Source organism: Solea solea, chromosome 11, assembly GCF_958295425.1.
Source record: "Solea solea chromosome 11, fSolSol10.1, whole genome shotgun sequence".
Taxonomy (NCBI): Eukaryota; Metazoa; Chordata; class Actinopteri; order Pleuronectiformes; family Soleidae; genus Solea; species Solea solea.
In genome coordinates this window covers 22,235,132-22,258,626 of record NC_081144.1, presented here as the reverse complement: position 1 = coordinate 22,258,626, position 23,495 = coordinate 22,235,132, and the positions used below count along the sequence as shown (strand labels likewise).

The following is a 23,495-nucleotide window of genomic DNA, read 5'->3' as shown; positions in this document are numbered from 1 at the left end:
GCCAGACACCGGACAAAAGGAGAACAAAGATGGGAGAGATGCACACTCTGCAAGTCTTCACATAAAGCAGAGATGGTGAAAGAGCAAACTATGGAAATAGTATACATTATACCAATGTATTTAAGATTTAACTTTAGGTTTAAGTAAATTTCCACTTAAACAGACTTTATAAAAGTGATTATCATGTTGTTTTTTCTCAGCTCTGTGTTTTTTTGTTACCATGCATCCGTCTCCTCCTATCTGTGTGCAACACAGAACTGATACTATATAATATATAAAGACAAAGTCCCCATAACTATGTTTAGCAGATCACTATGCGTGTGCTAATTTCACATATTTGCATTTTATCCTCCTTATATTTTGCACCCTAGGGTAAAAACTCCCCGTATTTCATATTCATCACGGCAAATTATCTTGTACATTCAACAGACGCAATCCCCCAGTGAGTCACGTTAGTTCATCAGCGCGCACAGTTTTGTGGATGATACCAATTTAACACACTTTTTTTTACACGTACAAGCTTTTAGTAAATCAGGCCCACAGAGTGCAAACCTCTGCCAGACCCTCTTTCCGTATCCAGATCACCACCAAAATGCCATTATTTCTTCTTTGGGACATAACCTACATTCCCAGATAACTAAAAATCTATTCCTCACTTTTTAAGTTAATGCTGGATTTAATAATATATAATATAATACATCAAAAGCACTGTTTCTCTGAGGTTGTACCTTTCTCAGAGAACGAACAGGAAGCGCAGGAGGAGGAGGGTCACTGTTCTGGTGGTGAAATGCATCACAGTGCATCAGGAAGTGTCCTGCAAACACAAGAGTGGAGCAAAGTGAATAAAATCTTGGGTCTAAACTTAATACACTGAGATTTTGCCACCAGATTTTAATCTAGGTGAACAGAGGAAGTACCTTGTGGGAAGGACCTGGGTGGAACCGGAGGCATGATTCCTCCTCCAGTGGAAGCTGGCATGTAAGACACCTGCTCCCTGTTCTCACTGTCCAGACTCCAGCTGCTGGGAGCATTGGGGAATACTGGAGGAGGAGGAACATTGCATCAACAAGTCAACACACACGTACATTAACACTGTACATGTCAAGTTTTCTGTGTGCTGTGTTACCTTTCTCTGGCAGATTCATGTGAGGATCGACACATGGCTTACAGGGGCTAACTTGCTGGAGTAAGGCACGCTGCATGTGGTTGTTCTGCAGAAATAAACAAGTCAAAGTCCACTTTTTTTGTCAATTCAACCGCATGGAAAAGACACAGAGGAATTGAAATTCAGTTTCTCTCATCCCCCCCCACTGTGTAGTCTGGCAAAACAGAACAAAACTACATTAGTGTGAAAATATGAATGAGAATAAACATCTATGTGCATGAAAAATATATGTACACAACCTGTATGTGCACATCTGTGTACATAATATTATTACATGGGGTACAAACTTTTTTATACACGCAAAATAAAATCAAACTCTGCACATTTTCTAAACAGGATAAACTCCCAGATTTATCCCCTCAATGTAAAGTGTAGAAACAAAGTAGGGACCTACTCAGTGTCCCTTAATATCTAGATATTGGAAAAACATTACAATATTTTCCACAAAGCTATAAAGATCGAACCAGCCATATTCACCATAAATGTACATATCCATGAGACAGTTGACCTTAATGGGTAAACCTCTCCTTGTCACAAGGCGATGTGTTCCGTTTCAGTGGATTAAGGAAAAACCTCAGTGCTACGTTAAAGGGTAACAACAACCTTTCTGGTGAGCGTGTTGACTTGCCATTTATCTATCTTCATTTATTTATTGTCACTCTTTGTTTTTCCTTTTCTCTTTCTCTTGGGTACAGTACCGATACAACCTTATATTTACCATATCATGCTGTATGTGCAATGTATACAATTTAATTGTTTGTAATTTGGCTAAATCTGTGCTGAATGGTTCTGAGTGGTTGTGTAAAATCTGGGGGTTTGACCCACCTGTCCGTTCTCTGCCATGTTGTAGTACATGGAGTTGTTGACTCTCTCGCGGTGAGACGGCAGCAGTATCATCACTTCCCGGTTGTGTTTGGCCTTATCAGGCAAAGACGGTGAGCCTGGACAGACCAAAACAAAAACAATTTACTGTAAATGCAAAAACCACAGGCGTTACAAGAGACTCTCTGGGCTCCGTCTAACATCCCACCCTTCTAAAATAAATAACACCAAAATACAAACCACCATTTTCTTTTTAACATCAAACAGTCTTACCAATATCCAATAAATTGTTACTGTGTTCACACCGAGTAAGATGTCTATTGTGTGTAAGGTCTGGTTCACACTAGATGCATTGCATGTACGTCACGGCTGCATGCTCACAATGAACGCATTAGACACGCGTCTATTTTTGAGCTCAGGTGTCTCGCTTATTTTTCCACGCTTGGTTCCCAGCAAAAATAGGCAAGAGAGAAGCTCTGTTGATATTGATATTGACTTTCTACCAGCGCGGTTACATAGAACTGACACCAATCATTGTAGTTTATAGTCCAGGCTGATTCTGAATACATGAAAAACATCCATCCATTGTCAATCCATGCTGACAGTCTGGATGAGACCCTGGACAGGTCGCCAGTCCATCGCAGGGCAACACACACACAGAGACGAACAATCGTTCACTCTCACATTCACACTTATTAGGGCTCAAGTAACCTCTGCATATTTTTGGACTCTGGGAGGAAACCGGAGAAGCCATGGTGAACCCAGGTCTAACTACTATGCTGCTGTCTGTCGAGCAAGTGACTGGATTTCAGCCAGAAGAGAAGAGAGGCGAAGAGAAGAGAAGAGACCATCTACCATGCTGATGTTACTCAGATTCTAAGTAGAAGTAAAATGTTGTGAAACTGCGGGTGACCACAAACACAACTATGATTTTAATTGTGTTTGGTGTGAGCAGTTCTGTGTTATTTTTAACTACAGTGTCACTGCAGACTCCTGTGTGTAGCCGGTCGTAGAACATAAGGTTGCGGCTGAATGTAATGGAGGAGAGAGGGCTTCTCACTTGCTGCCAGACGCAGTGCCCCTAAAAACATTGTTACATGTATTGCTACTGATGATCTTTTCTCATCTCTGTTCCCCTAAAGCAACCACAAACATATGCAGATAGAGAAATCCTGGCATTGGTCAGAATAATGCTTCATGTCCAGTGTCCAGCTTTGTGCAGCCGTGTTATTTACCTCTGGCACTCGAGGGAGCAGAGTTAATAATCTGTGAAGAGTTGGAGCGGATTGAGCTCAGGCTGGAGGAAGAGGGGCTCGGCTGTAAGACAGAGTCAATTCTAGATTTAACAAACAACCATTAAAGCACTGACCCAGATTAGCATATTTTATCTGGGAGATAGAAAACAATTGTTAAATGTTTATTTGAAAAGCAGCATGGTAATACTTTATTTATTAAACATTAGCTGGTACTTAAGCTCTTAAAGTGACAATATCAATGTTGATGATGATAAAAGAAATCTTATTATACATTTCTGTCAATGGCTAATTTAAATATGAATGAATAAAAGTTGTACTTTATAACATATTTAGGTGTGTTTTTTCCCTTCAGCTCTACCTGCATGTGTAAAGCCTCCTCAGGATGCTCCCCCATCAGGCCGTCAGTCATTATGACCAAGTTTCCTGCCTCACTGGACGTGTGAGACGACAGGGAGGAGGACGAGTGACGGATGGAACCCTGGAGGTTCAGAGGGCTGAAAGAGAAACAAACACTTTAGATACCATAGTACAGTATACACAGATGAATTTAAAACGGTCACACGTCACTTTTAAGCATAAGCAAATGTGCGTTACATTCAGTCATATGAGTCTATCAGTTCCACACGACACTCTCCACCATCTCTCAGTATTAGATTTTGTGTCGCCTGGTGACCATGCTTGTATAAAGTACTTGACTGCAACACTTGAGCAAAAGTACAAGTATCTTACCAGAAAATTACTTTGGTAGAAGTTAAAGTCACCTTTTCAGAATATTACTAGAGTAAAAGTCTTAAAGTACCTGACATTTACTGTACTTGTGTATCAAAAGTAATTTTCTGATGTAAAATGTACTTAAGTATTAGAAGTAAAAGAATTAAACAAAGTGAGCATTTACAATTTTGAATATGACATTTATTGTGGCTTCTTAACAATAAAAGCATAATAATAGGTACAGGCTGAGAACCTCAAACAACATTAAAATTAACCTTCTGTCATGAATGGTGTCTGCTTGTATTTTGAAACTTTTGGTTTCTGTGGAGCTTCTATCACACTGTGATTTAATTCAACTTGGTTGATCTACGTGAGGATCGGCGTCGGACACGGTAAACAACAAGCCGCTGGTGTGTTTTAAGTCCACTTGGAGCTGAAATATGTGGCTAACAGCGGACACCTAATAGTTGGTGCTGCTAAAAACAACTACTGACAACAAACAGGCATTACGTCACCAACTCAGCTTTTATTTTGTAGTAACGCGTAACAGAGATGGTTAAGGGAAATGTATCAGTAAAAGCACACATTTTATTTAGGACATGTAGTGGAGTAAACGTAAAAGTTTTCAGAAACATAAAAAACGAAGTAAAGAACAGATATGTGAAAATTGTACGTATTTGTATTCTACGAATAAAGTATAAAGTATTTGTACTTTGTTAGGCAGGTAAGCCTAGGCAGGTTGATGAAACAAGTCAAAACACTTAAGTACATACATCAAAAGAAAAGAAAAACAACAAAACAAGACATCAATAAATAAACATGACAACAACACCACCAACAAGGAATGAAGGAACTGTTGACCTTTCCTGCCTCTCATCCACTGAACACACACATACTGTATACAGTATGTTATGACAGTTTTCAGCACCACATAAAGGTTATTTAAATACCGCTTCTTTATTGTCATGCACAGTATATTGGTTATCGTCTGGGCTGAGGTGTGTATGTTTGACTTACCTGTGTCTGTGTATGAGGCGCATGCTCTCGGGGCTCATGTGGCTGTGAGAGGAGAGGATGCCTCTAGAAGAGTTGACCCCCGAGCAGCCCGCGGGGCCAAATCGATCCACACTGGGCACACCCTGCTGAGACCCAACCATATACTGCTCTGAATAATTACACTGCCCAAACACCTGCTCTGAAGGACTAGAATATAAAACACTGCAACCTTCGCACAAATGGATGGAGGGCTTGGAGGTACATATGACCTAAAATATTGCAGTTTATATATGACCTATCATATTGCGGTATAACTTAAAGCTACAAATGATACCACTTGAGGGTCACTGGGGGAGTGAGAGGCAATCCCAGCTGACATTGGTCAGGTCACCAGACAATTACAACACAGCAGAGTAATGGCTCGCACTGGCGCCTCACAGAAAGAAGGTCACCATTTTGAATTCCAGTTCACCCCAGGGCCTTCTGTGGAGATTGCATGTTCTCTTCATGTGTGTTTGGTTTTTCTCTGGGTTCTCTGGTTACCTCCCATGGTCAAAAAAACATGTAGAGGTTAATTTGAGACTCTAAATTGACCATAGGTGTGAATGTGAGAGTGAATGGTTGTTTGTCTCTGCGTGGTGATTGTCCAAGTTGCATCCTATGTCAGCTGGGATTGACTCTGGCTTCCCCACAGCCCTCATGTGGAAGATAAAGCCTCTACTACTCTATACCACTCATGCAAACATAGCATCTACTGTATATACACAGTACACTGTTCATATAGGTCAGCAAAATCTGGCTCAGACAGAAAAATGAAAACCTGGTTACTCACGTGGTGTAAACCTGTCCTCATCATGTGGAACTGGTCTACAAGCTTTTTGTGCAGGGGACGCATCTCTGGATGCACCAGCTTCTCGTGAACAGCCAACCCCACTCCAAGAATGTGCACCTAAAAAACATAGACATAGAAGCAATAGAAATTATGTTTATATTGCATTATCCTCCAGTGAGTCTGTTAAAGGAGCAGTACTACATGCCATGAAGTTAAAGGTCCAGTGTGTAAGGGTTGTTTAGGGCAGAAACTGAATATATTACCCACACTTCAAAATAAAACTTGTTTTCATAGCCTTTTTATGCCCTTAAAGGTGCAGTGCATAATTTTTTTTTGTTGATTTCTTTTTTGATGTTATTATTCTGCCTTTGTGAACAAAAACAATGCAACATTATTTGTATGACACGTCCTTCAACTGAATGAAAACACTATCAGACCTGACCGAGGGAGCGTTTATGTGTATACAGCAGCAGAGCATGGTAGGGTTGGGACAAGATGCTAGTGACAGTTTGAGTAGTATTATTCACTTCTGAAATGTTTTGTGGGTGCTTCTTTGTGTTTTCAGTCATCTTGCATTACTAACACAGCATTGCTGTTGCCTCCATCTTTCTTGGCATAAAATAAATCACTTCCTGTGTGCAGCGTGGGAATGTCACCCGAGATCTACACGGCAACTCTGTCAAATTAGTTCTCAATGGCTTTGAATATTTGTGTTTCTACAGCAGCCCAAAGGGACAAAATCGCCAAAATGTGTCCGTTTCTCGTATTAAAGTGGACACTAACTATGCAAATAAGAAAAAAACACTCTTTCTGATATACAAAAGCCACTGTTGTTTCTTCAGTGAGTGCAGGAGTCCTCCACTTACAATCTGCAGTCTCACACACTGGGCCTTTAAAGCAGAGTCTGACCTGTTCCTGCATCAAATCCTTCAGATGTGTGATCCTCTCAGTATCTTCAGGGTGACTGCTGATGTAGTCTTTATCAAAGAAGGCCTGGTGCAGAAGAGGAAGAGTCAAAGGATAAGGATCTCATATGACACAGTCATCATTCATCACTTCAGAAGTCCCTCCCTCCCTTTATCCCTCTCGCGCTCCCTCCATCTTACAACTGTACCTCCTGATATCTGGCGATGCCTCCATTCACAGCAGCGTCTATGACTCCATTGAGGCACATGCTGAGTGGGTTGATGTTGCCATGATGCTGTCTGTGTTGGTACTGGCTGATAAGAGTCCGCAGTTCCTGCGTCTTATTCTCCACCACATAAATGGCATTCTCCAGAGGGCTCACCTCCATCTGGAAGTAAAAGCACTTTTGTCACTCCCTCAGAAGCATCATACCAGAGTGGCATCACGTCTGTTATATAAAGGAGCTTTTAGAAAACAGTTATATTTGAGCCGCTCACCACTTCTCTCCTTTCCACCTCTGCCCAGCGGGAAATCCCAGGCAGAGGACGGGAGAGAATCAGGGTTGTTCTCTCAATCCAAAGACTCTGTTAAGCAAGCAGAGAACAAAGTTATGCAGTTTTCTGTCAACTGCATCTGGAAGCATCATGAAGTGTGTAAAAACAGATGAATAAGCAGGCTGAAAAAAAAAAAAAAAAGCCTGTGTTGGGAAAACCCGTATGCCTGTTCTTATTAAAGAGTAAAAGTTCAGATGTGGTTTCCAAATGTAGGTAAGTGTGTCAGAGGAAAGAACAGTGTCACTGTCTGGTCCAAGTCTCTAACGCCCTGCAGGTTGTAAACCTGTCATCCTCGAGAAAGTGGGAGTGGGGGGGGGGGTTACAGTAACAACGAACATAACAAGCAATTGGTTCACTGAAATCAAATTGTTTCATATTTTCATAGAAAATAGCTTAACACTGAATTTAAGCATTGAATGTAAAAAATAGTTTTAATTTGAATTGTTATGATTGTAAACAAATATTAAATCTATATTCTGTTGGTACGATTTAACTTGTGTCTCCCTTTTCTTTATGTTAATGCTGTTCCCTTACATAACATCATATTGCAGTGTTTGTGACTAATGCACCTGCAGGAATTCACACTTACAAAGGCTGCTACACAAGTGAGTCATACATGCATACGTACATATTCCAGCCATTTTATTAGGTAAACTGCTAGTATGTGCTAATATCTAATTGGCCATGTCTTGACATGATCAAGATGAGCTGCTGAGGTTGAAACTGAGCATCAGAATGAGGGTTATTTAAGAGACTTTCAATGTGGCATGGTTGTTGGTCTGGAGTATTTCAGAAACTGCGGATTTTCACACACGACAACCATCTCTAGAATTTACAGAAAATGGTATGATAAGGAAATGAGCAGCAGTTAGAGGAGAATGATCAGGCTGGTTCAAGACAAGAGAAAGACAACTGATATAAATGAGCATAAACATCATATCACAATTATCTTTATTAGACCTGGTATAACTGTGGTGGATTGTTTAGTTCAAGTTGTTTCAGATTCAAATCCCATCAAACCACACCTGCACAGCCCTGACTGAGTTAAACTAAAGATTCCACCTTTAGTTTTACCTTTATTCTTATTGTGTCATGAAATTTCAGATTTATAAATAAAGATTTAAGGCCTTAACTTATGCCCACAGTGGCCACAAGGGGGTGTTAACTAAGTCTGCATCACCTGAAAGGCCACATTCATCTTATAAAATAAATACAGTGCATGTAACATTCACAGTTTGATCTATTTAGTGTCATTTCCTGTTGTTACATGTGAATAAAGTCAGAGCTGAGGATGTGACTGAGAGTGACACTGCTGGCTCACTGTACCCTGAACTCATTCTCCCGGTCTTTGGGCCCCTTGTGGAAAGGCCTGTCATAGTGGAAACGGCTGACGTTGTTTATGCGGTAGAAGCTCTTGATCCTCTCTGGCACACGCTCCAGCTGAGGCGCATCAGAAATGTCTGACACCGGAGTCACCGCATAGATCTGCAAATCTACAAGCCAAAGTGTCAAGGAAGTGACAGACAGAGAGACATGTGTGCTCACAGAGGAGCGAGAGCAGCAGAGATGGAAGAGGGAAATGCTGACTGTCTCACTCTGGAAAGTCAGCGTGAAGATCGTGTTCAGCATCTCTATTCAGCGGCAATAACCTCTCACATTTTTTTCCCACAAATCTGAAACAACGAGCACTTGAATGAAAATCAAAAAAAAATAATTATTGAGGTGATACATTGTATGAAGCAAGCAAATGCTAATATATTAGCTGGTTGCAGCTTCTTAAAATGAGAGTTTGCAATTCTTCTTGCCTCTTTGTTCCTCCGACTTCAATAAAGGAGCTTTTCCAACCAACGGTCCTAAATAACCTATACAATAAAAGATCATTTCATAATAAAACATTAAAAACAAACAACAAAAAGCTGCTTTTACTAACTAAACAAATAGGATACACTGGGCATCACTCTGCAGGATGGTGTCATCAGGTTGGTTGGGATGCTGCATGGCAATGGCCTGTGGGAATTCTCCCAGCATCCTTTGCTGGAAGTCCTCGAGCCGTTCATAGTCATAACCACGACAGACAAACTCCTTATTCTGTGGAGAAGAGGAGGAAACAAGAGGATGTTTGCAAGGCTGACTCTAACAGGTTAAATTATTTAATACTTTTTGCACATGATTTAAGAAGATTACATGTGTGGGTAAAAGATAAAGTTCTACTAAGTATGATGACATGTCTCATATTCATGATGATGCGATTGGATTTTTCAGGTCTAACAGTGTCCTTGTACAGACTCAAACATTTGTTGTTAATGGGAAACCTGGACTTTATTCAATGTAATGTTAGTGATTTAAATTTCCATTTAACATCAAAAACATTTACGTTGTCTTTTAGTAGTTTTTTTGTTGTTAACCCTGAGGGATTCAACATGGCCTGGAGCACAGCTGTATCCCTCTATGTACAGCAGCCACTCAATTCTAGAACATCTCTGCATCTCTGGCTGCCAGCTTACCAAAAATAGTCGGGCTGGATTATTGAAAACCAGTCAAACGTGAGCTTATGTTGCATTAAAGGTGCCTCAACTGAAGATTGACTTGTCTGCCTCTTTGTTCATCATATCTTATTTCAGCAATCTCTCCTTACAATAATATAATATATTAATATATATGTAATAAGGTATTTAACACTTGCTTCATGCTTCTAGGGATAGATTTTTATTATGACATGATTTTCCTCCCCGGGCTTTTTCTCCTGTACCGACTATACTATAGTTTGAAGCATTACAGAGCAGAGAAAGTGGCTGCATCAGCAGAATCAACACTTGTCTGTGCTATAACAGACACGAGGAGATGAGATTTCCTGAGTCTTACCCTGAGGAAGAAAGGAAACTTCCTGCCATAGAAGCCCATTCGGAAAAACTCTGGCTCAATCCTCTGCTGTTCAATGATGTTGTCGTAATACGCTGCCTCCATTTTCTGTCACAGAGTGATAAATACCACACAGAGGAGTCAGGATGAGTAATGATTTAATCACACACATTATTTTACTCTGTGCATTTCCTGATGCATGTGGGTGTGTGCACAGGTAATTAGGGTATTGTGTTTGACACAATACACACTTTGCAGCAGCAGCACCACAGAGGACGCTTGCTTAATAATAACAGTGGGAAGAGGACGCACACAAGACTTCACTCACCCGTATCCAGCTGAGGCTCTGATAATCATATAACGTCTCATACTGGAACGCCAGCTCCCGGCACAGGGAGATTCCATATTCCCAGCACTGCAAAGTTAAATATGAACGAGATAAAGGATTAATGCTAGAAATAGCTGAGGCTCAATTTATCATGTCGTTGTCACAATTACTAAGTTTGGAAACTTTGGAAAAGACAGTGTGATGACATGTACATTCACATGCTACATAAGACAAACGTTCAGAGAGCGTAAACCTTCATTAAGGACGCTCAGTTCCCCATTGTGTCAACACAATTGTATTGATTTTGTTGTGTTGCAAAGCCTTTTTATTTTTACAAATTTTATTAAGCACTCACACCAAATGTAGCTGCTTGTATTAGAGGTCTCAATCGTTCAGAATCTCAGGATTTCCTGGGGTCACCATTTAGTTCAAAATTGATTTCCGATATCAATCATAATTTGAGAAATGTTCTATTATCATGAAATTAAGAGTGATACGTTTGCAAGATTGGTGGCTTTTATATTTGGAAAACAAACAATGTAAATAAAACATAATATTTTATTTATTTTAATTACATATAAAATATTTACATTAATTTAAGCTAAACTTGCACAAATATCCCCAAAAATTATGTGAGAGTATGGCATAACATAAAACTGAAGACTTATTTTACTACTATGATGTTATAGTGCAGGTCTTTTGAAATGAAATAAAAACATTTTTGAACCAAATTACAATATTTGAGGATAAGAATCCTGACTGTATATGAATTTATTGATATTACACTATTGCTTATACAGGGTATGTAAAAGATAACACTTTGAAAGTGGAATATAATAGAGCATAGCTTTATTTGGCATTTGTTTCTCATCTGATTTTATCGTGGACATGCAAAATGCCTGACAACATAATACATAAATTGTTTATAGATAGTTTTGAATTTCTATGAAGGAGGACGATGAGGCCATGTTTATTTGCTTCTCAGTTGCTCTGAGAGTCCAGAGGTCATTGTTCTCTCCAGCTAATTTGATTGTGTTTGATGAGCATCAGCAGGGAGCACTGACTCCAGGAAGCAAATCACTATTGACCCATCTGACCCTAAAGTGTAATAGTGAGAGCAAATGCTGCATATTACTTTTCACATTTAGTGTTTTGCCATTTGAAAAACAATAACAATGGCATGCTTTCATTTTGACGATCCACAGTAGCTGCTTTACTACGTTCTCTGGCTATAATTACTCAATTCATCGGTTATTAATCAATGACTAAATCAATCAGCAACTCTTGTAATGATCGATTGGTTTGAGTATTTTTTTTAAAAAGATAATTAAAACTTGTTTATTAACCTTAATTATGTGCTCCATATAACAACATATTTTTGAACCAAACAACTAATCGATTATTATTGAGAAAATAATGTAAAGATGAATCGATTAGGAAAATTATTTGCAGCCCTAAATATAAAGTTATACCAGGTCTACAATAATATGCATAATTTATACATATAGTGACTGTGATTTTATATATAAACATGATCAGCATGTTTAATCTACTTCACAGCATACTATATATAACCTATTTAAAACTAGTTAAATTTCCCTAACATGAAAACACTACAGACACTTAAATGCATAGACTATATCAGCAACACAAAACAGAATTTATATTTGCACTGAAGATTTGCATGTATTAAAAATTTAATTTTAGTAAAAACAATATATATATATATATATACATACTTTTAAGATTTTTGTAACTATGTATTTTTTCTAATTTTAATTAGAGGATTAGAGTGAATTGACCACCACAGATGCAAACAATTACGAGGATATTATAAAAAAAAAGGAAAATGTAAAAAAGAAAAGGAGTTATTTTGTTTGTATTTTAATTGTTACCTATGATCAGTTATCAGCAAAGCCGGGTCTTTAACATTTCAAATGTTAAAGTCAAACAAGAGGATGTAAGTAAGGATGTAATAAAATCCACTTGCCTTCCCCTTGTTGAAGTAGTGGAGGATTTTACGACTCAGGTTCTCCTTGCGTTGCCACTCACTCTGACAGGGATAATGGAGGAAATCCCTTAGGGGTCGGTCCTCCCACTGCAGCAGCTCCCAGTACAACAGCAGGGTGAACGCTGCCTCTGTGGCAAGGAGGTACAGGTCAAAGATCAGTGGAATGAAACTCTGCTCTCTCGTAAGACTGCAGATGGTACAGGGTTTGCACACTCTGGCACCACAGTGATGAACCGATACCTTCCAGACATTTTGGGTCGAGTGTTTGTGAACAGATGGTGCTTGTGTGTGTGTGTGTGTGACACACACACAGCACAGTCAGTGGCACAGAGCAGGAGCTGCTCACAGCTCAGTGAGTACGTTCTGGTATATTTTTGGCCAGAGGTGCAAACAGCACCTGCACAGAGGAAATCATTCCACCTACTGTCTTAGCCTATTACAAATGTTTTACACAGTCATCAAATGAAAAACATGTCAGTTTGAAATTTATCACACAGTGGTCATTTAGCCACGTCTGTTAGATTTAAACCAGTGTCAAATGAGTTAAAACAGTGCTGATTAAGTCTATCAGCTCCACATTATTCTCTCGGTGTTTCCCAATATAGTGGTGTTTAGATCTCCTGCACACAGGAAATAATTTGTTTCATGTCAAAAGAGATGGAGACAACGCCAACATTGGGCTAGTAAAGTAAGACGACTGCAAACGGGTTGTAGTTTGGACTGAAAACACAAAGAAGCGTGCACGAAAAGTTTCAGAAGTTAATTCCACTGCTGCTTTTCCCCGCCCACACCTGTGCTCCTGCTGTTTACACACAAAATGTTCCTTCATTTAGATCTGACACTCATGTACTGCTTGACAGAGCCTCTTTCCAGTTGAAAGACGCGGCATACAAATAATGATTGCATTGTTTCCGTTTATGAAGATGCAACAGAGACAAAAGAATTCTTTCTTTTAAAAGTCATTGACATCTGAAATCACCAACTGTTGCACAGTGCAGCTTTAAAGTGACACAGTGTAGAATTTCACCTTTAAATAAAGTGTCCAAGACTATTTGGATAGCACATCAACTTACAACAGTGTGAGTGTGAATGGCAGGTCTGCATTGTATTGGCACTATGTAAATTCTGGTTCTAAAGATTTGCAGATTTGGGTTTAGTTAGACTCATCACTCTCAAAGTTTGATAACTGTTGCAGGATGCAGGAGTAGTAGATGCCAGTATTGCCACTGGTATTTTTACCTGGAGCCTGTATTGTGTCATATGAGCTCCCCCTCTGTGAAAAAAGCTGGGTAAACATGATTCTCTTCATTGTTTTCAACATGAAATTATGGAGCTCCTTTGTGTCAAAAACCTGAGTCACCATTTTTTATGAGAAAACCCCTGTCCCTGTGGTCAAAGGAATATTATGGTGAAAGAAGAGTGAGCGCAAGGCTTATAAAAGATGTAATAAACGTGGGATTGTGTGCAATCAGTTAATAATGACAAGTTACCTGTACCAAACAAAACTTTTAACCCCACAGATTGAAAACTAGCCTGTGTTACCTGTGAAGTCCTCTGCTTGTAGATGCAAGTCACACAGCTTATGGATGTAACGGATGTACATGTCCTCTTTATTAACTTCTGACTTGTAGAAGTTCTGGAATAAAAAAATAAAAAAAAAGATGAGTAATAATTTTTCTTTTAAAATATTATTAATGTGTTTTAAAAATCCCAAATATTTCACGACTGTCTCACCATGAGGTTGACGGAACCACCGATTTTCTTGTTCTCCATCTCATCTCCTTTCATGCAGTCCCTAAACATAGCAAAACAATGTCATTGCTCTGTAACTGACATGACATAATCTGGTAGTGTTACAATGCACACTATAATCTTAGTGTACCTGTAATCCAGTAACCGCTCAACAAGTCTTGTGACTGATGTGACAAACGAGATCCCCGTCTCTCTCCAGGTCTCCTGCTCTATTTTCTCCAGAAGGCTACACAGAGAATAAAGACGTGTCTTGGTAAAGAGAAGCGTTAAAATAAAACAAAACAAAAGTAAATAGACACAAATCCAAAATGTCGCTGTGATGTCGCCTCACCTTGGGTAAGGACCAAACAGCTGTGTTCTAGAGTGTGGCAGTTTGAAAAAAAGACAAGTACATTAGATTATGATGAGAGCAGCTTTACTCAAGCACAGCAAACACAGGTCGGATGCTTACAAAAGGCTGAAGAGCTCTCTGTGATTATCATCGCCTTTCCCATCTGATACCATGCTGTCCAGCTTGTCCATCAGCTCCGCTTCCACCTACACACATTGTGGGTATGTTACATTATGTGACACAGAAACCTGTGCATAATCCCTTTCTTTTTACATAATAATAACATCCTAATCACCTGTTTGAAGTTGCCATTTTTCCTCTGCTCCCAATCCATCATGTCGTGGAAAATCGGGATCATGATGTTTCGGACCTCGGTTTGAGGGACGAGTGTGACTCCCAGGAAGGGTCCCATCATTCCTGGGATGAAGTGGGGCTTGTTGTCACCTGGATTGCAAAAGGATTCCCACAAAAGCTGTTTAGATATAAGAATCGACTCCAGAATTGGTTGGAGTTTTTAACCAGAGTTTTGTCGTTTAGTATTTTAAGAATGCAACTGGAAATTGACTCAGTAACTTGTGTTGATAAAAGCAGGAACATTTCCAGAACATGTAAGGGGGTTCTACTAGGAGATGTTCCTTCTGTATTCTCATACATTTTTCAGAAAATTGAACAATTTCATGGGGCCCTAAGCAAAAAATTTATTTTGGGATCCGTTATCAACGGCATTAATAAAGCATTAATCTCATGATGCTTCTGGGGCTTCTGATGTTGCTTGCATCATCTCAATGTCAGCCCGCATGTGCTTACGCTTATATTAGCTTTAATCTCAAATGGTAAGAGTCTCAGAATAATGGTCTTGTGCTGATTAAGTATTCAAAATTACTCCATTCTAAGGGGTGAATATGGGGTCGGCCTACTAAAAACTAACAAAATAAAACAATAGTCAGTGCATTTATTGTAACTATTGCAATGACTGCAAGTAACACTACAGTTAAAGTCAAATAAGTAAAACAGCACTTCCTAAATCACAAATGACGGTATTAAATAAAATATTTAACAATAAATAAAAAGACAAAAAGAACAAAATATGTCTGAAAACGATGAACAATGTGCCAAAGACTTACTGTTATTGTCATGCACAATCAATAAAATAAAATAAAATAAATAAACAACCCCCCGCAACCCTCCTGTGGAGGATAAAGCGGTAGAAAATGGATGGTTTCAGGAAAATGTCTGGATTTCAGAAAGCAACTAATATACATTTTTTTTTGTAGCTGATTCTATAAAGAGCCTCCCACGACCCTCATGTTGAGGAAAAGGATGGATGGATGGATGGATTTAGATAAGATCTAACACAAGTATCAGCAGCAGTTCTCTGGGTATAAAATGCCTTTTTGATGCCAGAGGTCAGAGGAGAATGACCAGACCTGTTCGAGACGGGAGCAGTAATTCAAATAACAACTCGAAACAACCAATATGTGAAGAAGAGCGTCTGAACACACATTAATCCTTAAAGCAGATAAGCGACAGCATCAGAAGACCACACCAGACACTTCTTTAGAAACACACGAGACCTGGAGAAATGGCTGGTGAGTGTGTGAAGATGGCAGGAGGCTATAGAGTAGCTGTGTATGTCTACATACCTAATTTTTGCCACATGCTGAAGAGCTCATATGCCATCATCACTCTCATGTCTCCATGTCTACAAGGAAAAAAAAAGGACAATGAATTGCAGAGCGTTAGATTAAAGAGAAAATCAAATGTTGAGGAGAAAGCAAAATAAATTAATAGATATGTGGTCGTTTCTCACTTGTCGAGGACTTTCTTTCTCTTAGCAGGGCCGAGTGCCTCCAGCTGCAGACTGGGCTGGTTGATGTATAGAACAGTGAGACTGAAAAAGGAGTTCCACACCTGACAAGAAGAAAAGAAAGTTAGTGTTATACTGAAACTATATTAATTTCAAAGGCATTCAAAACATTAAATATCGTATGGTGCCACCACTCCTTCATTGTTGGGACACACACACACACACCTTGAAATCAAAATCGGCCTCTGAGAAGTTCTTGTGCAGCGCCGGAGACAGGAACTGTGTTGTCACTACGATGGTGCTGCAGAAAACAAACATTACACTGTCAGCCAAAAATAGATGAGGCAATATGCAACACAAGCATCACCTTCTGAAGGGAGTCTGATCTAATAGCTGGCTTTATGTATATCCTTGCCATCTCTGGGAACAATAGGAAGAGGAAAAACAGACTCACTGACTAGTTAGAAGCCTCATGACACTCCAGTCTCGGGGGAAGATAGTCAGTTTCATTAGATTGCGAAACACACAGAAGATCTTCAGTAGGAACTCCTGCGTAAAGATATCGACATTAAGTTTGTTAATGTTAAAGCTGTGTGGTGAGAAAAATGCTTCCTCTGCTGCTCTGTGGCTCAATGATTTCCCCACCTTCAGCTCCTCTTTGCTGTGGAAGTTGTTCAGTAAATGGTGAAAGTGGATCTCTGTCATTTGTTGGAGGAGAGAGAGGAGACAGGAAACATACTCTCCCTGCAAAAAAAGAGACAATGACAGATATGGACAGAGGTTAATCAACTTAAAATATTCATAAAAACACAGCAAACGAAAGAGCGGAGGCTCACTGTTATCTCAGCAGTGCACTGGGGACAGCGCTGTCCTCTGGACGTTTCCACAGAATGAGACTTGCTCATGATGGACAGCAGCGTCTGCAGCAACACGTCCAGAAGACTCTCCACCATCATCTCCACCTCCTCCTGAACTGAAGATTCCTGGGAAGTGAGGGAGCAGAGAGACCCTGAAGTCAACCACAGACATGTAAATACAACAGAATAACGGCATTTTTAGCAGCATTTAGATAATTTCCAGGGTCATTTTATTGAATGTTGGGAAATATGTTGCTTTCTCTGCCAGGGTTCTCTGAATCAAATTTAAGAATTTTAAAGATCACTTTTAATTAAAGAAAATATTAAACAATCACATTCAGAAATGATTTCCGATAAACATCCCTCTCTATAATGTAACATTAATCGATTACTAAATTAGTCGACAACTATTTTGCTAATTGAATGATCGGTTTGAAGCCGTTTTCATGATTAAAACAAGATTTCTGATTGTTTAAGCTTCTTAAATTAGAGTATTTTCTTAATTTCTTTGCTCTGGATAAAACTTTGTGGACAAAACAAGACAGGTTTGACGAACACTGATCAACATTTTTAATGGTTTTCTGATATTTCATGGACCAAACGATTAATTGATTAATTGAGAAAATAATCAACAGATGAATTGATTATGAACATAATCGTAAGTTGCAGATCTAGTTACAGTGATTGTAGTTTTTGTAAGTGTGCTACGGATGCCTAGCTGGCCAACTCAGGCTTTGCAAAAGTTAACTAGCTATTTTATGGAGACATCAAAAGCCCCCATTAAGTGGATTTCAAGGACAATTTAAAATTGATATTTCACTTGAATTCTATGGCCCCCACTAATTTATTATTGTGTAATTTAGTATAATATATATTCTACCGCTGCGCTTGTCTTGATAATTGAAAAGATGCTGCTGAGGATCCCAGAACAGATGAGCAACTCCCTCTGCTGGCGCAGATGCAGGTGGATATGATGCAGAACCACCGGCAGCAAAATACTACGCGACTCTGGAGGGGAAAAAAAATATACAGGGAAAAGAAAAAGTGAGAGTGAAAATGAAAAGTCCTGTCAAAAACTTCTTTGTTAACCTTCCTGTGTGTCTCACCGGGGAAGAAGAAGAGGCGGCTCTCGACTGTGCGAGCGATGGACTGCAGTTTGACGACATCCATGGACTGTCCAATGTCCACTGTACTGGGCATGCTCCCCAGTGTCCCCCTGACATATTCTGCTACTTCCTGAACGGTGAACATCTGCAGCAGCTCATCAAAGATGTCAGGGAAACTGTTCAACAACGCAGCCTGGCCCAGAAAACACAAACAGAATTTTATAGTGGATATACTGTATAAAGATGTCCATATATGAAAACATCACAAAGAATTCCACGTGTTGCATCATAAACAGTTCCCACATCTGGGTGATGCTGACGACACAATAACATGTTTGTTTGCAGAAGGTATTCACCCCAAAATGCCACTGAATTCTATACACTGGAACAATAAAGAGATAGTTTGGGGGTTTTTGAAGTGGGGGGTGTATGAGGTCTATTGTTTGTTTGTTAAATACAGCATTCAATGTACTGAACTGCAAACTGGAACATAATCCAAAATAAACTGGGGCAGCAGAAAATAAGTGTTGTAGCGCCACAAGAAAAAGCACAACTGAAAAAAAGAATATAATTATTTAATTTTATACAAGACTTTTGAATATTTTCATTAGTTTGCACTGCTTTCAGACAGCACTTTTCTCTGGCATTATATGTTCACATTATATTACAATGAACATAAGTGAAACAGTGTCCAAGCTGTGTGAAATAGTGCCAAATACACGGATATTTATATTTAGCGTCTTAAGAATGAATTATTATAGAGGCTTAGATAAAGGTTTTTATTTTATACAAAATTCCAGAATCAGTTGAACTTCTCTATATTTTCTTCAAGTCTTAAGTGTTGGATGCACACAGACACTGAATTTTTTTTTATCCCCACACATGCATTGAGCTACAAAACTGCTGTGAGGGGAAATTGGTGCTCTATTGCCCTTTTTTTTCTTTGTTGGATGTGTTAGTTAATTCAATGAGGCTGCAAACAACCACTTCACAGTCAGTCTGTGAAAGACACAGCCTTCTGGTTGCAAAATTAGCTACCATTTTGAAGCCTTGAGATTTTGCCAGTGTCATGTCACGCTCCTATTGGATGATACCAGCTGTCAATCACAGTGGTGTCCACTCATATGTGCCACACTTAATCATCATTTTAATTTCAAAACGGGTACACAATTTACAAAATTGACATCATGTTCTTCTAAAAAAATACCTGAAAGTAGTGATTGAGACCATTAAGTCCTCAGGAATATGTTGACTGATGTTATTAATCAAATGAAAAGTAGGCTAAAATTTTGGAAAGTGGAGTTGCCCCATAACTGCTACTTCTATTGTAATTCCTGGACTTCTCTTTTCTAACCAGATGACTAAGATCATTTTATCATTTTATATACAGTCTATATTTATTACAACATGTTTTATCTGCTGTCCTTCTGATGAACACTGCCTACTATATAAAGAACCTCATACAACCCAAGCTGAAAATAAGAACTATCCATTTAAGCTGGTAAAGGCCATTCCAAAAGAAGTGTGGACGAGATCTGCGGGAACAGGGTTTCTTTACGGAATCTCAGTTTCTCCACATTCTGCCTAAAATAAACAGTAAAACAGCCAAATCCAAAGCACTCACTGCTTATCAGTTAGAACACATCATCCTGTTTGAGGAGGCTGCTGTTCTGAGGTTGTCGGACCAACCTCGGAGCGTGACCACAGAGAAGCATGCAGCTGATCACACCTCTAAAATGTCCAAGAGCAAGCCATGGATGGGACAACAGAGACGGGTGAGGGATTAAACCATCAGTTATGGAATGAAAAGGTGGACACAAGTCACAAGGATAAAATGAGAAACAAGTAAATAATTCAAATTAATTCAAAAGATGAATACATGAAAAAAACAAAAAACAAAGATCACAAAAAGACAAAGCCAAGCAGGTGATGTTAGAGAGTGAGGGCTAAACTATCTGACCTGTGTGAACACCAGATTCTCTGAGCTGCGGCTGTCCAGGCTGAGGACGAAGCGTATGGACTGGAAGAGCTCCTGTATACTCGCTCTGAACTGCTCCTCCTCCATCCCACAGGTGGCTCTCGAGTACAGAATACGAGATTGGACGATGAATTTGAACAGGTACTCCAGAGCCTGTAGTTTAGATGCAGACGGACACAATCAGTCAGCTAACATACGATGTCTCTGCATACTATAGAGTAGACAAGTAGAGTAAAGTAGAGATTCACACAAACTCCAGTCTAGTGAGGCTCATAAGTCCCACGACCAGATTTATACACTGGAAAGAATGTAGCACGGCATTAAATTACACTTATAACATTTATTTCCAACCCACTCGAAATATTCAAATTTTATTTTTAAATGTAACACATTCACCTTGAAATTTCAAAAACATATATAAGCTTGTATCTTTGCAATAGGATACAGAAAACTTAATGTTTTGACTCTGTCATGAATTGAACCTTGACTGAAATCATAAATCAAATCGCAATTGCAATATCTAGCATTAAAATCGTATTTTTACCTGAATCATTCAGCTCTAGTAATTAGGATTTTTTTCCCTCTGCAGAGTAAAGACGATTTGTTTCAAATCATTTGGTAAGTCGATTGATTTTATATCCCTGACCGAGGCTCACTTGCAAGGTCCTTCAGTGGCCCACACTGACAGAGTAAGAGAGTCTTGAATGGGTTTGTGATAGGAAATCAACACAAAAGTGTCAATTTACAGTCTGGAAAAGGACTCAAGATCATTTCATCACAAAGGAAAATCAAAAACCCATTTGGAAACGTTACACTCTTTGCTTGTCAATATAATGGGTTTCTTATGACTTCCTTTCATTAACTTTTCTCTCAGCTGGGAATTCACTTCCTGAGGTCTCAAACGGCATCACATTACTCTTAATCAGCCCTTCTCTTTCACAATGCTCACAAGTCTCACTAATTACTCCCAGAAGAAGAAGCCAAGACAGAAATTAAACCAAGTAGAAAAGCATGTGTGTGACGCTTTACCCTCATGGCCTCCTGGATGTGGTCCTGTCGGACGACCTCGGCCGAGCGGTCCATGTACCATTTCAGACATCGAATCAGCTCTCTGCAGAAATGGCGAGCGTCATTATCACATGCATGTCAATTTCAAATTTCTACCTGCTCTAAAGATGAAGTAAATGCGGTCGTACTTGTATGCCAAAGCTCCAGCAAAGTGGTTTTGGATGTAAGCGTCCATGACAGGTCTGAAGTGGTAGAAACGGCTGTCCCTGAGTAGGTTAATGATGAACACCTGAACACATGTATAACAAGATAAATGTTATCTCCTCTGATTTAAGGCCCATTAAAAGCTATATTAAGTAAGACATGCATAGTATTAAAGCCTAAAATAACTTGATATACAGAAGATTCTCCGTTTATGCACTGATGCACAGTGTTGTGAACTGTTGTGGCACCCACCAGCAGCCACACAATAAAGCAGATCGTAGCACTTTGACACGTGGGTTGCCAGAAGAACAAGCTATGGGTCAAATATACCTAACATTACTCAACCTAAAAGGACCGAATAACTAATCGATTAGTCGAGGTTTTTCGATTATAAGAAGAAAACAAAAGTTCCGTTAGTTGCAACCCTACAGGTAAGTGACTGAGCTTCAGCCAAGGTCTCTCTGTCTCTTAGTGACTTATCGATGCTTATCTCTCCTCTCATGTAATAATTCTCCACTTCTGTGACTCTGCTGCTGCCTGGAATAGACTCACTTCCCACACTTCAATCTCCGCCTGTTGCTGATATATAAAAATTAACCAAACAGATGTAAACAGTTACATCTTATGTGTATGACTATGTGCATAAACACAGAGTTACAACTCCTTGTTTCCATGGTTTGGTAACTTCCTGGCAACCAACGCTCCTTATATTTTGAATTGGGCTTGCAGTTTCACATACAGTATTTTACATATTGCCACTTTAATGTGAGTACATTTTTAGGTTCTTAAAATGTCCTACCAGTGACTGAAAAACCAGTGGGCCGTATTTATCTGTGTTGTCATCTAAAAGACAGAAGAGTGTATCCAGGACATCTCGCAAGAACTGTGAGAAAAAAAAGAACCGCAGTTAGATTACGTCCATTAAAATTGAAGGGTAGCATCTTCATACACAAACACAGTCCTAAAATAGTAACGTAAATCCTTAAAAAGTCAGCATACACCATAAAATGTAAGTCATGCAAAGCTGTAAAATAACAATCCATAAAGTCACACACACTAGGTTTTAGCTGATCATAGGAAAGTGCTTCATCAAAGATCCCTGGTGTAGTGTTTAGTTAAAATATTCTTTATATCCTTCAGATCATTAGATAAATGAACACAGTGACCTTGACAATCTCCTCTCCACTGATTTGACGCAGTCGACCAAGGATATCCAACACCCTGTCGGGATGAGCCTTCCAGTTCAGGAGAGCCAGAAGGTCGACTGAAATGAGCATCACAGAAAACTGAGTTAAATTGAACTAAAATAGAAATGCAGGATCCTAGAGTGGCCATGTGAGATTAGATCAGATTACCATTCTGTGTGAGTTTGGTGGAGCACAGAATGGTGGAGACCCAGAAAACCTCTTTGGGGCTCCTCTGGAAGGGCAGGTTGGCTGGCAGGTTGGGGCAGCTGTTGAAGTCCTCTTTACAACAGGGCAGACTCAGGTAAAGTCCCTGGTTACTGAAAGTGGCATTTTCATCACACTGTGGAGGATGGACACCAGAGGGTCAGAGACGAATCATCAGGGTTTAGAGGCAGTTAAAGCTACTGTTTGTGAAATACTTTGGTTAAAGCTTGAAATTATATGAAATGCCCCAGACAGCCGTGAATAACTGAACTTGTCTGGGAAGATAAAGAAAAAGATCTGATGTAGCAAGAGTAAAAGGGGTTGTAACAGCAGGTGACATTGCAACTGACACAGAGGAGAGAGACATATTTGTTGATACAGTATATACTGACCACATCCTGTCCGTATTACCTGTGAGAAAAACCCTAAACAATACAGATTGGCAGGTTGGTTTTAACTGGCTTCTCTTTAATAGATTCCATCCTTTATAATAATAATAATAGATTTTATTTGTATTGCACTTTACATTTGAAAAACAAACCTCAAAGTGCTACATTTTTAAAAACAAGATAATAAAATAAATAAAAGAAATAAATTAGCTGTATGCTTTCCTAAAAAGGT

At 39.3% G+C, this 23,495-nt stretch overlaps 1 protein-coding gene across 3 annotated transcripts in view; it reads right to left on the bottom strand.

Moving 5' to 3' along the window:
* LOC131468717 (dedicator of cytokinesis protein 3-like) overlaps nt 1-23,495 on the bottom strand; it is a 70,002-nt gene that overhangs the window by 3,707 nt on the left and 42,800 nt on the right. The window contains exons 18-53 of one of the 3 annotated variants that reach the window (XM_058643246.1): nt 22,839-23,010; nt 22,650-22,747; nt 22,283-22,366; nt 21,468-21,568; nt 21,301-21,382; nt 20,254-20,424; nt 18,294-18,486; nt 18,068-18,195; nt 17,167-17,313; nt 16,976-17,074; nt 16,785-16,879; nt 16,556-16,631; nt 16,334-16,434; nt 16,167-16,225; nt 14,819-14,967; nt 14,644-14,729; nt 14,524-14,550; nt 14,323-14,418; nt 14,175-14,235; nt 13,983-14,076; nt 12,420-12,568; nt 10,430-10,516; nt 10,105-10,209; nt 9,189-9,330; nt 8,569-8,735; nt 7,186-7,272; nt 6,897-7,076; nt 6,692-6,775; nt 5,783-5,899; nt 4,972-5,114; nt 3,602-3,737; nt 3,223-3,304; nt 1,991-2,106; nt 1,127-1,211; nt 918-1,040; nt 729-814 (exon numbers count right to left, since the gene is read on the bottom strand). In XM_058643246.1, coding sequence (XP_058499229.1) covers nt 729-814; nt 918-1,040; nt 1,127-1,211; nt 1,991-2,106; nt 3,223-3,304; nt 3,602-3,737; nt 4,972-5,114; nt 5,783-5,899; nt 6,692-6,775; nt 6,897-7,076; nt 7,186-7,272; nt 8,569-8,735; nt 9,189-9,330; nt 10,105-10,209; nt 10,430-10,516; nt 12,420-12,568; nt 13,983-14,076; nt 14,175-14,235; nt 14,323-14,418; nt 14,524-14,550; nt 14,644-14,729; nt 14,819-14,967; nt 16,167-16,225; nt 16,334-16,434; nt 16,556-16,631; nt 16,785-16,879; nt 16,976-17,074; nt 17,167-17,313; nt 18,068-18,195; nt 18,294-18,486; nt 20,254-20,424; nt 21,301-21,382; nt 21,468-21,568; nt 22,283-22,366; nt 22,650-22,747; nt 22,839-23,010 — 4,008 coding nt within the window. The remainder of the gene's footprint in view (nt 1-728; nt 815-917; nt 1,041-1,126; nt 1,212-1,990; nt 2,107-3,222; nt 3,305-3,601; nt 3,738-4,971; nt 5,115-5,782; nt 5,900-6,691; nt 6,776-6,896; nt 7,077-7,185; nt 7,273-8,568; nt 8,736-9,188; nt 9,331-10,104; nt 10,210-10,429; nt 10,517-12,419; nt 12,569-13,982; nt 14,077-14,174; nt 14,236-14,322; nt 14,419-14,523; nt 14,551-14,643; nt 14,730-14,818; nt 14,968-16,166; nt 16,226-16,333; nt 16,435-16,555; nt 16,632-16,784; nt 16,880-16,975; nt 17,075-17,166; nt 17,314-18,067; nt 18,196-18,293; nt 18,487-20,253; nt 20,425-21,300; nt 21,383-21,467; nt 21,569-22,282; nt 22,367-22,649; nt 22,748-22,838; nt 23,011-23,495) is intronic. The other 2 variants (XM_058643247.1, XM_058643248.1) reach the window with 2 other exon arrangements.